At 39.5% G+C, this 15932-nt stretch overlaps 1 protein-coding gene and 1 pseudogene across 1 annotated transcript in view; one reads left to right on the top strand and one right to left on the bottom strand.

The window, feature by feature from the left end:
• The window catches only part of LOC126469816 (uridine-cytidine kinase), a 134159-nt gene extending 118946 nt beyond the window's left edge, over nt 1-15213 (top strand). The window contains exon 7 of the mRNA XM_050097095.1: nt 10681-15213. Within this exon, the coding sequence (XP_049953052.1) occupies nt 10681-10805 (125 nt within the window). The 3' untranslated portion in view covers nt 10806-15213. The remainder of the gene's footprint in view (nt 1-10680) is intronic.
• On the bottom strand, nt 4612-4729 carry LOC126472172 (5S ribosomal RNA; annotated as a pseudogene).
• Nucleotides 15214-15932: the final 719 nt, after the last annotated feature.

The raw sequence follows: 15932 nt of genomic DNA, 5'->3' as shown, positions 1-15932 counted from the left end.
AATTCACCAAACCCAAACCCAAACTCTTCCATCAAATTTCCACAGGGTATAGTGTAATTCATCACTCAAAGTTACTCATTTCCAGTCCTCCACTGTCCAGTGGCATCACTCATTTGACTTTTAACAATAACCCTCCACAATGCTTGACAGTCCCTATCTGTCGGTACATGAGTTCTGCTTGGTCTTGGTTTAACTGTAGTTGTTCCTTTGCATTTCTGTTTTACAATCACATCATCAACAATCAACTTGGGCAGTTTTAGAATGGGTGAAATGTCCATGATGGTTTTTGTTACTTAACTAACATACAGCGACTAGTTGATGTTTGAAGTCACTGAGCTCTCCTGATCAACCTATTCTGTTGTTGCTGCTTCTCTACTGACAATCAGATAGTGTACACTTCACATTTGTTGAAAGATGGTTTGAATATTGTGGACATGTTTGCTTGTAACATTTCTCACTCTATCCCATGTGTCATACTTCACAGGGTAACACAATTAAAGGATCACTTTTTCAAAAACCCCATAATTGTCCCCCACTGCAATGCAGGAGTTTGAAATTTGGCCCAAAGGTGCCTATAACCGTCTTCTGTGATGGTACAAAAGCATGCTACCCTGTGATGACACACTATGGCTCAGAGATGCTTTAAACAGCAAGGTGTCGCCACATGGGATAGAAAGGCCACAGCTCAGAAGATCGAGTGAGGTGTAAGGTGGGATAATGAAGTTACATTGGCACCAAATACCAGCACAAGTTTGCCCATCACCACTGTGGATCTGTCACACAAAAGGGAGGTCATCAGACCCCCTCTTAATGACATTTCACCCCTTCTTTTGATGCAAGTAGGGCTCTGGGGGTGGCATAAAGGGCATCAATGAAACTACCCCTTCCACTGTAGCATTGATTCCCACATGTTTTGCAGTCAAATATGACAGTTCACTGTGTGATAAGCAACAGACAAGGTTTTTGACAATCTTTGACATTGCTGATGCCTCCTGGACATTTCAACACTTCTGTAAGGACAATGTAGGTCTGCAACCCTATTGAACACAAGTGCACCCCTTTGGAGTGTAATGTGACCACAATTTTTGCTCTGGTATAAAGAGTGGAACCACTAGTGTCTGTTCAAAGCCATTTGAGAGAATCTGAATGTGATCCAAAGCAGCAAAGGGTGTTTATGCTTTTTCCGCCCTCCTGCTTTGCGCCCTCCTGTGGCATGGTCATCAGGGAGTGCGACATTGACAAATGTGTGAATAAAATAGCAAAGAGTCCATGTAAGACCCCTAATTCAGCAACAGTCTCAGTGTCATCTGCACACCTCTGTGAGCAATTGAAAAATGTGCCTGTACAGAAACAATCCGTGACAGATTCCTAGGCACCTGCAGGCTGGAAACCACTCAAGACATTTTACCTGAGTGGTGGTACACTGCTTCTGTAGCACATGTTTGTGGGCAAGTGGAATCTAAGGGGTGTCAAGGGATTTCCTCTCTCCAGGTGCCTAGGAATCCATCATGGGCTGTCTCTGTACAGGTGCATTTTTAAAGTGCTCAGTAAAAGTGCGCATGTAGCACCAGGGTGTTGCCAAAGTGGAGGGTCTTAGAGGGACTCTTTGCTGTTTGATTCATGCATGTTTCAATATCACAGCCCCCCCCCCCCACAATCCCACGATAGGTAAGCACAAAACAGGAGGACTACAAAAGCATAAATACCTTTTGCTGCTTCAGGTCATGTTGAAATATCATCAGATGGTTTTGAAAAATCTGTAGCGGTTTCACCCTGTACGTAGAGTGAAAATTGTGGTTGTACTATATTCCAAAGTGGTATGATCATGTTTAGTGGGGTTGCAGGTCCATTATGTCCTTCGAGGAAGGTTGAATTGTCTGGGGCAGGGTGTGTCAGCAGTGTCAAAGGCTGTCAAGAACTTCGCCCTGTTGTTCGTCACATTGCAAACTGCCATTCTTGACAGTGAAATGTGTAGTAAACAACTCCCCCGGGGTGGTTTCATTGACGTCCTTATATGCCACCTCCTGGGGCCTTTCCATGTTGATTCTGAGTGGCAGGTGTCTGAAATGTTTTTCTCAGCCATCGATAAGAAAACTGCATGATTTTAACACTAGGCACCGCGGTTCTGACCTCCATCACAGAGGCCTCAAAGGGAAGGTGGAATGTGATGCTCTCAATATACTTCAGCTTATCTCCTCACAAGTGGAGACAGCTTAGGTCTAGAATGAAACTTTCACTCTGCAGCGAAGAGTACTCTGGTTTGTAACTTTGTGACAGATTAAAAATGTTTGCCAGGCCAAGATTTGGACCCAGAAATTTGCCTTTCATGAGGAGTGCTCTTACTGACTCAGCTATCCAGGCATCAAAAATCTAATTCTGTCAGTACCTTTCCTGTGCTTTCCAAACTTCACAGAACCTGTCATGCATGCCTAGATGAATTAGTATTCTTGGAAGCAGTCTTCATCTCTGCGTAACTATCGAACCTGCATCCGTTTGAACCTGCTTGTTATAGTCGAGCCTCAGTCTCCCTCTGCAATTTTTATGCCACACACTTCCCACCAGTACCAAATTAAAGACTCCCTGATATCTGAGAATGTGCCCTATAACCCAGTCCCTTCTATTAGTTGAATTGCACCATAACTTCATTTACTCCTCAGTTTGATTCCCAAATATTCATCTAATATTCAGTGTTCTTTGTAGCATCACATTTCAAAAGCATCTATTCTCATCATGTCAGCACTGTTTATTGTCTATATTTCCAAAGGTCTCTTTAATTTTCATACAAATGGCACATATCTTTCCCATACCTGCTCTGCCATTTTGTGTATTATACCAGTCTCATTACCCGTTTGACTCATTACATTTTTATATCTCCTCTTTTCTTTAATTAAATTCTATATCTCACATTATCAGAGGATATCTACTGGGCCTTGTCTTTTTACCCATTTGATCCTCTGCTGCCTTTAATATTTCATCTCTCAGATCTGCCATTCGTCTTCTATTGTATTCTGCTCCCCTGTTTCAGTCATTCATTGTCTAATGCTCCTTTGAAACACATCCAGTGGTTCTTTCAATTTATTGAGGTCCCATCTTCTTAATTTCTTCAGTTTTTTCAGTTAATCTGCAGTCCACAACCAATAAATTGAGACCACATCTGCTCCTTGAAATGTATCGTAGCTTAAAATTTGATTTCAAATCATTCACTGTATGATTACGTAATCTATCTGAAACTTTCTGGTATCTCCAGGTCTCTACCATGTGTACAATTATCTTTCAAGATTCTTGAACTGTTGGTTAAATTGTGCTCTGTGCAAAATTCTACCAGCAGCTCTCCCTTTCATTGCTATTCCCCCGTCTGCATTCTCCTACTAATTTTCCATTCTTCCTTTCCCTACTACCGAATTTCAGTTGCAATTAAGATTTCATCTTCTTTAGCAATCTGATTGTTGGTTGTTTTTGGGGAAGGAGACCAGACAGCGTGGTCATCGGTCCATCGGATTAGGGAAGGATGGGGAAGGAAGTCGGCCGTGCCCTTTCTGAGGAACCATCCCGGCATTTACCTGGAGTGATTTAGGGAAATCACGGAAAACCTAAATCAGGATGGCCGGACGCGGGATTGAACCGTCGTCCTCCCGAATGCGAGTCCAGTGTCTAACCACTGCGCCACCTCGCTCGGTAGCAATCTGAATAATTTCTTTTATCTCACTGTACATTCTTTCAGTCTCTTCATCATTGCAGAGCTAGTAGGCCTGTATGCTTTGACTAATATGGTGGGTGTCAGCTTCGTGTCTTATCTCAGCTACACTAATGAGTTAACTGTGTCATTATCATGGAAAAATGGCTTAACCACAGCCAAGGCATGAAGCTTAGAAATTAGGAGACAGGTACAGGAAGAATTGAAGCAGTGAGGCTGAGTTGGGTATCGTGGCTGAGTAGCTTGGTTAGTAACAGCAAAGTTTCAGATTTGAGTCCCAGTACAACATGTACTTTGGTCCACATTGTTTTCCTCCTTGTGTAATTGTTTGACAGTTAATTGTGTGTTAAGAGGTGAGCTGAATGACTGGCAACTCTACTCATTCTTGTCCCAGATGTGTAGTTTTCAAAATCCCATTTGCCTGTCAGTGGGCTACCACGAATTTTGATGCATTGCCATGTGACATATTGTGGCAACTACAAGTTCTCACATTCGTGACTACTTCCACTGTGTTGTATTGAATTTTAAATTAGTATACACAAAGTCACTGTAATTGACATATCATTGTGATATGGCATACTAATACTCAGTTCATATCTTATTCCATACAAGGATATGTATTCTACCTTTCCAATTGGTTGGCCAAATTTGATGTTACTTTGTGAACATTTGGCATGTGTTATCACAAAATCCATCATTTCAGTCCAGTTATCTAAAATATCAAATAGTGTCTTTATTCAGAAACATGTCCGATAATTTCTTTGAACACTACATAGGCGTCAGTGTATGTGCATATGGAGGGGCATGTGGTCAGCAAACCACTCTCCCGACCGTATGTCAGTTTACAAGACTGGAGCTGCTAGTTCTCAATCAAGTAGCTCCTCAATTTGCCTCACAAGGGCTGATTGCACACTGCTTGCCAACAGCGCTCGACAGACCGGATGGTCACCCATCCAAGTGTTAGCCCAGCCCGACAGCGCTTAACTTCGGTGATCTGATGGGGACCAGTGTTACCACTGCGGCAAGGCCGTTGGCCTACATCTGCACTGCTACTCTACAAATCATGCATAAGTGCTTGGCAGAGGGTTTCTCAGATTCACTTTCAGACTGTTTTCAAGATTGCACTCTTGAACAGTTTGGGGGAAAAAAAGAACACTTAAATCTTACTGTGAGCTGTGATTTCTGTTATTTATTACATTTATCATTCCTCCGTGTTTAGGTGGGAGTTGAAAAAATGTTTTCACTTTCAGCAGAGAAAGATGGTAACTAGAATTTTGTGAAAACACATAGCTATAACAAAAAAGCACCTTCATTGTAATGATTGTCATTTCAACTCACCTATTCTATCAGTGACACTCTCCCCTATTACAAGATAATACAAAACAAACTCCTCTTCCTTGGACGTTTTCAATGTTCTCCAGCCGTTCTGTGTGGTAAGGATCTCATACCATGCAGGAATACTCCAGAAGAGGACAGACAAGTGTAGTGCGAGCAGACTCTTTAGCATATTTGTTGCATCTTCTAATTGTTCTGCCAGTGAAAAACAATCTTTGGTTTGTCTTCCCCATATCATTTTCTGTGTGATAGTTCCAGTTTAAATTGTTCTTTATTATAGTCCCTAGGTATTTAGTTGAATTGATAGACTAGATTTGTATGTTTTATCATTTAGCATAAATATAACAGATATCTTTTAGTACTCACATGGATGGCCTCACAAAATCAGTTGACACTTTTTGGATCAAACAGGTATATTGTCTAAATCATTTTACAATTAGTTTTGACTGTCTGACAACTTTACTAGATGGTAAATGACAATACAATCTGTGAACAGTCTCATAGGGCTGCCCAGATTGTCTCCTAACTTGCATATATACACTCCTGGAAATGGAAAAAAGAACACATTGACACCGGTGTGTCAGACCCACCATACTTGCTCCGGACACTGCGAGAGGGCTGTACAAGCAATGATCACACGCACGGCACAGCGGACACACCAGGAACCACGGTGTTGGCCGTCGAATGGCGCTAGCTGCGCAGCATTTGTGCACCGCCGCCGTCAGTGTCAGCCAGTTTGCCGTGGCATACGGAGCTCCATCGCAGTCTTTAACACTGGTAGCATGCCGCGACAGCGTGGACGTGAACCGTATGTGCAGTTGACGGACTTTGAGCGAGGGCGTATAGTGGGCATGCGGGAGGCCGGGTGGACGTACCACCGAATTGCTCAACACGTGGGGCGTGAGGTCTCCACAGTACATTGATGTTGTCGTCAGTGGTCGGCGGAAGGTGCACGTGCCCGTCGACCAGGGACCGGACCGCAGCGACGCACGGATGCACGCCAAGACCGTAGGATCCTACGCAGTGCCGTAGGGGACCGCACCGCCACTTCCCAGCAAATTAGGGACACTGTTGCTCCTGGGGTATCGGCGAGGACCATTCGCAACCGTCTCCATAAAGCTGGGCTACGGTCCCGCACACCGTTAGGCTGTCTTCCGCTCACGCCCCAACATCGTGCAGCCCGCCTCCAGTGGTGTCGCGACAGGCGTGAATGGAGGGACGAATGGAGACGTGTCGTCTTCAGCGATGAGAGTCGCTTCTGCCTTGGTGCCAATGATGGTCGTATGCGTGTTTGGCGCCGTGCAGGTGAGTGCCACAATCAGGACTGCATACGACCGAGGCACACAGGGCCAACACCCGGCATCATGGTGTGGGGAGCGATCTCCTACACTGGCCGTACACCACTGGTGATCGTCGAGGGGACACTGAATAGTGCACGGTACATCCAAACCGTCATCGAACCCATCGTTCTACCATTCCTAGACCGGCAAGGGAACTTGCTGTTCCAACAGGACAATGCACGTCCGCATGTATCCCGTGCCACCCAACGTGCTCTAGAAGGTGTAAGTCAACTACGTCCCCCATTGAGCATGTTTGGGACTGGATGAAGCGTCGTCTCACGCGGTCTGCACGTCCAGCACGAACGCTGGTCCAACTGAGGCGCCAGGTGGAAATGGCATGGCAAGCCGTTCCACAGGACTACATCCAGCATCTCTACGATCGTCTCCATGGGAGAATAGCAGCCTGCATTGCTGCGAAAGCTGGATATATACTGTACTAGTGCCGACATTGTGCATGCTCTGTTGCCTGTGTCTATGTGCCTGTGGTTCTGTCAGTGTGATCATGTGATGTATCTGACCCCAGGAATGCGTCAATAAAGTTTCCCCTTCCTGGGACAATGAATTCACGGTGTTCTTATTTCAATTTCCAGGAGTGTAGATTAGAAACAGCAGAGGGCCTGTAACACTTCCTTTGGGAATGCAAGACAGTCTCACTTCATAACCTCCCATCAATTACTATAAACTGTGACCTTCCAGACAGTTGCATAACTGGGATAGTAAGACATGCAATTTGATTAGCAGCCACATGTAAGGAACAGTACCAAAAGCCTTTTGGAAATGTAGACATATGGAATCAACTCTAGATCCCCATCAGTAGCACTCATTGCACTATGTGTGAAGAGATCATTTCCTTAGAGGTATTTAATAATGATGGAACACAGTACACGTTTTGAAATCCTGCAAATTTATGTCAGTGATACAGGTCTATAATTCAGCATATTACTTCTATTTCTTGTGTGTTGATGTGACCTGAACAATTTTCTGGTCTTTAGATAAAAATCTTTCATCATGCAAGTGGTTGAACATGATTGCTAGAAACGGAATTGTTTCATCAGCGTACTCAAGAAGGAACCTAATCAGTACATATTCTGGATTGGAAGACTTGGTTTTGTTAAGTGACTTAAGTTGTTTCACTACACTGAGGGTATATACTTCTGAATCACTCATGTTGGCAGCTGTTCTTGATTTGAATTCTGGAATGTTTACTGCATATTCTTTTGTGAAGTGTCCATTTCTTTTTATGTTAAGTAACTGGAATAATTAGCACATGGAAAAAAATAGATTTACAGCTGTTGAGATTATAGGAAACTTATGTTGACAGTAAAGGCCTCTCTAAGCACCATATCACAGTTTTCCTAAATTATACGTGATTCTCATCATGTTAGTCAACAATTCCTGAGGGTATTTTCATTCTGTTGTTACAACTAGAAGAAAATGGATGGAGTGAAAATACCCTCAGGAATTATAAGCAACTATGGACAATAAGGTCACACAAATGAAGAATATTATTCAACAATTTGTAATCAGTACATAGCTAGTTCACATTTTTAGTATACACACCAGACTGCTATTTTTTACACACTTAAGAAAGTAATTGCTTTAATGTCACTTATGTTGGGGGGATATGGACAGATGCTTGAATTATCAGTTGTGTTTCCTGTCAGGGCTTGGCCATACAAAGTTCTATGGGTAACCATGGAAAACAAATATATCACTGAAAATACTATGAAATATTAATTACATAGGAATGACATGTCTGGATAACTGTGCGTATTAGGATGCCACTTTCAAGATTTGGGGAGACGCACCAGCCCCATATCAAATCTGTTCATCAAATTAATGATGACGGGCGGTATTCTGGCCAACCAATGAGGGCTGGTGTGCCGACCAGCCTGGGTATTGTTTTTAGGTGATTTCCTACATCTGACTACGTGAATACTGGGTTGGTACTCATGTTCTGCTTCAGTTACATGATTCACGAACACTTTAAAAACATTCTCACATTTTCACTTAGGATAATGCAGATGGGGTACACAAATTATTCTGTCTGCTGAGGCAGGGTGCTGGGTGGGGGGGGGGGGGGGGAGGGGGGGCGGCAACAGGAAGGGCATCCATCACTCTCCACCACTAAAATTTTCAAATCCAGATTAACTTCCCAGCCCCAGAAAGGCAAGGAAAACGAAGAAGAAGATTCACTATGTAGGATTAAATTATTAGTCTATAGTTTTGAGACTGTAAACAGATTATTAACACTTTGGAGACTGAGGCCAAGCATAGTTTGGGACAGATTGCTGTGTTCAAATGACTGCACCCAAAATATGAAAAATAAATCTTGAAGCTTGGTCCTTTTTTTAGTATGTATAGCTCTAGAAGATGTATCAATTACACATGTGCCAGCAAAACTTTAAATAATGGCGCAATGACCAATCATTTTGGCGCAGTATTCCTCTAAGGTGCCAGTCTTCAAAATGTTAAAGAAGATGTATAAAAGAGAGTTGTTAAAAATAGTAATGCTATAAATTTATTGATGAGGCAGAGAGTTTAATGGGATAGGATCTATAGCTATCACAAACTGCCTGAATGATAATGTTTTATAACTCTGGCTGTTATTGGCTGAAGTAAAACTTCCCTTTATTTTGTTTCCATTACTGTACAGTTTTGGCTGTGGAGCCTCTTTCAAATGTAAATACATTCCATTCTTAGTGGTATACTGGGCCACTAGTGTACTAGATACACATGTTGCCATGAAGTATAATAGTGTGGCCTACCTTCTACAGTTACATTGTGATGTGTGAATAGATGAGTTTTTGAATTGACCCAAGTATGGTCATTCTGATGGATTGTACTTATGCATGTATGACATGGCTTCACAGCCATAACTGTACCATTATGGAAATGAAATTAAGGGGAGTTTTACTTTGTTGAATGAGAGCTAGTGTGGTAAAATGTTGTCATTCAAAGAAGGGCCTTCATTCTGTTATTCAGACAGGCAGCCAGTTATTCTACAGATAGTGGCTATATTTACATATCGTGTATGAACTTAAATTAAAGAGCTATATGAATTTTGGAAATTATTTGCTTACCACATGGCTACATAACATTGGATTACAACAGTTTATTAACTGGGGTTATGGCTTTTTACTATATAAATTGTTACTGGACATTTCAGGGGTGGTATTTTCACAGTTTTCTCAATTGAAAGTGTATGTGTGAGCTGAAAAGTAGACTGTGTATCTATCTCATAGTGCCACTGACAGGTGTCTTTAAGTAGAAGGGATATCTACCAGTAGCCATCATAAAGATGACATGGGCTTATTAAACAGCCAGCTGAGACACATAATGTGTCATATCTTTAAAAAAGCACCGGCTTGTAATGATATATGATACTTCACTTGAGAGAGAGAGAAAGAGGAGGAGAGAGAGGGGAGAGAGAGAGAGAGAGAGAGAGAGAGAGAGAGAGAGAGAGAATTTTGGTTCTAAACCAAAAAAACTACTGTCTTGAAGCATAGCATTTTGTTCAGGAGCCTCCCATGTGTGATGACGGTAGATGTGTTATGATGCACCCTTAGGCAAAAAATCATTCCACAGACTATTAAAAATTACTTTCCATTTAAAACTGGTAGAGGCATACAAATATTTAGGCACATTTTGACTACAATAAACAGTATTGTTAAAAGGTGTGCTCACTGGCTAACACGACAAAAACATAAACAAATAATAAAAGCATCTTCTCTCATTGTACTGCTAAACAGAAAATAAAATGGGAATGTGTAGGAATAAAATGTAACATTCTTCAATTTCCTGTACAAAATTACTTCACTGGGAAATATACGGTATTCAAGAAGGCCAATAAGTGTAGAACAAATTTTTCTGGTACGTTGCTTGGGGATGTTTTGAAATTGTGGTTATTTGCTGCAGTCTGCAAGATGGGACATCATTTTCATCTGTACATGTAAGACTTATACAACATTTCACATTCAGTTAGTAGTATTCTGACAAATTTGGCAAAGTACTTACTCTGAATTTTGATGATTCATATTATTATTTTCCAAAACTGTTGTGTCTACCTATACTAATCATCATTATAACAAAAAAAATTATACAGAGATCCACCATTCACATATCACTCTTTTATTCCAAATATTTCTTATGCTTTGATTTTATATGTAGTTTACAAAAAGTTACAAACAGAATTTCTTCGTGATCTAAAATGGACAATATGTACTCTGATTACACTTTATAATATGAATGCTTTACTGTTTACTTTTTTGTGTTGGACATAAGTACTGACTTGCTCCTTCTTTCTTCCAGTGGCCATTGACTTAATTGTGCAGCACATTCGAGACATACGTATCAACCGACGTGTTCCCAGCTCTTCAAGTCTCAATATTAAGAAGACTCAGACAACAGATGGTTATTTCACAAGACCTCACTGAAATTACTACAAAGACATTTTACAGACGTTATCTCTACTTGATCAACGTAATTAAGTTACAAATATTTTTGGTATTTTACATAACATATCATTCATTCTCCTTTTTTTTCATTTTGAGGAATTCCTCATTCAGATTATTTTAGAATCATTAAGTGTCTGTGTGTGTGTGTGTGTGTCTGTGTGTGTGTGTGTGTGAGAGAGAGAGAGAGAGAGAGAGAGAGAGAGAGAGAGAGAGAGAGAGAGAGAGAGAGAGATCTTGTGTATGTATTTGTCAAATAAGATCAAGATCTTGTAACATCTTACCATGTACATCTTCAAATCTTCAAGTCCTAAATGTGTACAAATTTTTGTTGTGGTTGAGAAGTTAGGAAGAAATGCCATTTTTTCCATTACATTCTTCGTTTGCCATGTTATTGCAAGTGCAATGAAAATAAGAATATATCAAACCAAAGATGATAGTTCCTTAATGTGTACTTACATTTTATTTATGCAATTCATTTACAACAACATCAGTAGCTGTTCTCTGCAAACCACTGTGTGCAGAATATACTTTTTATTGTATCATATGCACACTAATGGATGGAACATTGGAACAATAACTGTTTATTGCCTCTATTCAAGCTGTTATTAGTAAAAGTTTTTCTTCGTGATCCCTGTAATAACATTATGTCCTGGGTGGAGGATTCTGCTCTAAAATCAGCTCTTGGTGTTTCCTGACAACATTTTCATGAGACATTGTGCATTTTCATTTGAGGTCTATCAGTTCAGATTTTTCAGAAATCCAGACAATTCTATTTCTAATTACCCCACCAAGTGATGTGCACATTGCTAATTCTCTGGACTCATATTCAAGTGGAGGGTGTTGAAATCCCTATTTGACCATCCCAATTGTGGTTTTTCCATAGTTGCTTTACATTGCTTAAGGAAAATGCCAGTATGATCTTTTGATAAGTATTTGGTCAATTTATTTCTGTATCCTTGTCCAGTCTGACTGTTTACTCTGTCTCTAATGCTCTCCTGAGCAGGGTGTTAAATCTTAATCTACCTAGCTTCCTTCCCTCCATCTAATAACATCAGTCTTGACAGGATGTTAATAAACTTTTTTTTCCTCAAGTCAACGTACCTTTGACAATTAAAATGGTTCAAATGGCTCTGAGCACTATGCGACTTAACTTCTGAGGTCATCAGTCCCCTAGAACTTAGAACTACTTAAACCTAACTAACCTAAGGACATCAGAAACATCCATGCCCGAGACAGGATTCGAACCTGTGACCGTAGTGGTTGCGCGGTTCCAGACTGTAGTGCCTAGAACCGCTCGGCCACTCCGGCTGTTTTTGGCGATTCACACTGACCTTTGTACATTATTTCCCACTCTGTTCCAACATGGTATGGCCCCCACACATGTGAGCAGTATTTCAGTATATGCTGTTCAAATATTTTATAGCTAATCTCTTTTGCAAACAAACTGCATGTCTTCAGTATGCTACCACTTACACTGATCCTGTCATGTTTTTTACTTACCACTGTATCTTTGCTAATTCCAGATATTTAATGTGATGACTGACTGCAGTTGTGACTTATGAATTCATGTAATCAAAGTTTACTACAGTTTGTACAGTTTGATATATCACAAAGCAAACACATTTCAATGTTTAGAGTCAGTTACCCACTTCTGTATGGAACTGTAATCAATTCCAAACAGTGAAGGAGGGCTAGGATAGGGGGCAGCAGTTGTCTGACACCTCTCCTCTACAAAAAATGTACTTCAAAAACTGAACACACATCCTGCACTGCATCATACACTGATATATCAGTTCAACTCAGTATCCTAAGAAAGGCTACTGACTAGTAGCATGTGTACCCAGAATCATTTGTCTTGAAACCTCAAAACTATTTTGCCATCCACCATTAAATTAATATCAGTTGCGCCTCCCGCCCTTCACCCTATCACTTCATATCCTGACTGCACTCTTGTGTCCATAGCTGATAGGGTATTTGTGCAGTTTTTCTTGTCTAACATTTCCCTATAGATAACCAATTCTTTTTCTTTTTTTGTGCCTTTGTTTCAAATTGGCCCAGGGTTGGCATCGTTAATTTAAGAGGTGGCTGGATGCCCATTATGTACCACCCCTTTACTGCCCTGGATGGAATATGTATACCACAACACTCTCATGTAGTGTTATTCATGTGAAAGTGAGTGAAAGTTTTTGAAATGTTTGCGAATCATATAACTGAGGTACTTGGGTACAAGCCTGGTATTCACCTAATGGGACATGTAAAACTGTCTAAAAAGCACATGCAGACTGGCCAGCCCATTGACCCTCATCATATTCAGTCTGGGACTGGCACATCTGTCCATCCTGGAAGAGGCATTTCAAGATGCACAGCTACCTGGGCAGGTCTCCTCATAGATAATCACAAACTCTATAAAAATGAATCTCACATTTCAACTAATATTATCTATGAAGTCATTAAAAAATAACGTGAACTGTTATGGGTCACATCCAAAATCAGTTTTGTGTTCGTGGATGACCCTGTCGAAGATAAGGTGATATTTTCTGTGTTTCAGGAAATCCTTAATCAAGTGTAAATTCAGCAAGATGTTTCATACAAATGTACCTTCTTCATTATGTATTAGTCCAAAGATGAATAAAAATCTTTTCAAATGTTGACTCTAGCAGTGGCCGTTAAGAGATCATGTATGAGCAGCATGAGTTGAGTTAAGCAACACATGAATGATATTTTTAGAAACCATGCTGATTCATCATGTGTGAACACAGAAGACATTCTTGATTAATGCTACAGGCAAATCTGATTGATGTAAGGTGAGCTGTATCAATTCTGTTGCCTTTTTTCTAGACTGCTGAGATCTCTGCTCTCGTCCAATTGCTAGAAACAGTTTTCTGCTCACAGGGTCTGGAGTAAATTATATTCAGGAGAAGACATAATTCAAGGGAAAGTTTTATGTAGAACTTCACAAGGATTTTGTTATAATCTTAGTAAGTTTTAGGGAAATCTTGTATTATGAGTATCTTTGCTACTGAAATTGTTATGTCATCTCTGCAATGTGGATGGTGGCAGTCTTTCTTGATTTCATCTAATGTATAGCAAGTGTTACTAGTTTGTCACTGTGTGTGGTTTTTAAAATATTGAAGATAAATATTTTTATTAAAATGGTTTAATTCTATAATGTTATCAAATTAGATGTGCCATATCAACAGTCTAGATCAGTTTTAGAATAGCTTGGATAACTGAACTATTCAGAAAGAAGTAATCTGCAACTGAAACACTAGTTACATTCCATAATGTTGATAAATGACCTGTGTAGTGTAACAAGGATGAATTTAGTCATTGGATAGATTCAGTTATCTGACTTAAGTGTTGCAATACATAATCAATTAAACATATAGTTCTTTTAAAATTAGGTGTTTTGTTAATCTTTACAAAAAGTGAGAGAGTAGTCCTCTTCACACATACACACACTTTAAGTGCCTTAATGAACTTTGCAAAGGATTTTGTAAATTGTGCAGTGGGAGTTGTAAATTGTTCAGTGAGAGTTGTGAATGTGTGGTAAAATGTGTTGTTTCCTTAAGTGTGCTTGAAAAGTAAAGCTTATGAGTGGCGATAAGGTGAGCTGTAAAGCTGATTGATAGCAGTATTAACTATATTATGTAAATAAAAAGCCATATTTGCTGTGATGTATTAAAAATGAGCCAAAGAAGCAGAGTAGTATTTATTTGAATGTAACTACAGCCAAGTCCTGTAGAGTGAGACTAATTTCCATAAAATTGCCCAGAAATATAACAAATGTTCTGTTTTGTACATTCACTGGAAATACTCTTAGGAAAACTAGTAATGTACATTTCCTGAACTAATTATCTAGTTTGTAATCAAGTAGAATGATATTAAGATGTGCAATGTGAAAGTAACTTTGCTGTTAACGTCATTTTCTCGCTGTGATAATATCCTTCTGAGGTACTACCATATTAATGTAAAATCTGTTCTATAATGTTATGAATGCATCATGTACAATGCTTGAAACCTGTGCAATTGATAAGAAAATTTTTGGGATGTACATGAGTCACATTTTTGGTATTTATAGAATTATTTTGCTTTTCTTTAGATTATTTTTAAATATCTGGCAGCAGTTTTAAGTATAAACTGAGACATAGGGATCACATTCAATTTGAGGAAGCCACATTCATGCAACCCTCCTAAAAAGCATCTAAAGAATAGTAACATGAGAGCTTACTGTAGATTTTTGTGTTGTGTCAGGAAAATGAAGTTTTTGTAACAGTTTGTGTGCTGTTTGTCAATTTCATTGTGTATACCCCAATTTGTGATACTTTTATATATTGTTCCATCTTTTGATTTGAATATTGTGTTAATAATTTAATGTTTTCTAATGTTAATAAGTTTGATGTTAAATTTATTACTGTTTTGAGTTTTATTGGATTAAAATTATGAAATATGCTTGTTACAAGCTGGTTTGCATTTCACTATATTTTTCAATTAGTTGGCTCCTATTGTAGTACCTTTTGGGATGAGTCTACAAGGCATACATAACAGCAAGATAAAATAAGCATACAGACATAGATGAGATTAAGGAAGAATTTTTTTGCATAATTCTATATGAATGAGCAACTATGACCAGCTGTTTTATAAACATTAATTTAGTGCTTATTGAAAGCATGTTCAATTCTGAGTGTAGATACATATTCTCACATATTACTCATGTTCTTCAATTGTGCGTGCACAGGTATGGTCACGAATTACTCAGCATTTTTTTGACAGCTATACTGCAATACACTACATAATTACCATAGTTCAGCATATATTTTATTAACTGAACATGTTCGCCACAATTGAGTTATTGACAACAAATATCACTGTGGGCCTGATGTTTTAACATAATTTTGTTCCAGATAATTTAGTAGTTTAGGCTACTAACAGTACATTTATATTCACTGTAAGCAGTTGTTGACAATTATTTCCTCTTGTGTAAGTGCAAATTAAGCACAGTACCACTGTGTTGTCAGTAGCAGTAATCCACTACAGACAATATAACTGAATTAGGAATTATTGCATCTTAACACGATACTGAACTAGGCACCTGGAACTGTTGAC

The sequence above is a fragment of the Schistocerca serialis genome, chromosome 3 (genome assembly GCF_023864345.2).
Source record: "Schistocerca serialis cubense isolate TAMUIC-IGC-003099 chromosome 3, iqSchSeri2.2, whole genome shotgun sequence".
Taxonomy (NCBI): domain Eukaryota; kingdom Metazoa; phylum Arthropoda; class Insecta; order Orthoptera; family Acrididae; genus Schistocerca; species Schistocerca serialis.
This window is presented reverse-complemented; position numbering and strand designations above follow the sequence as displayed.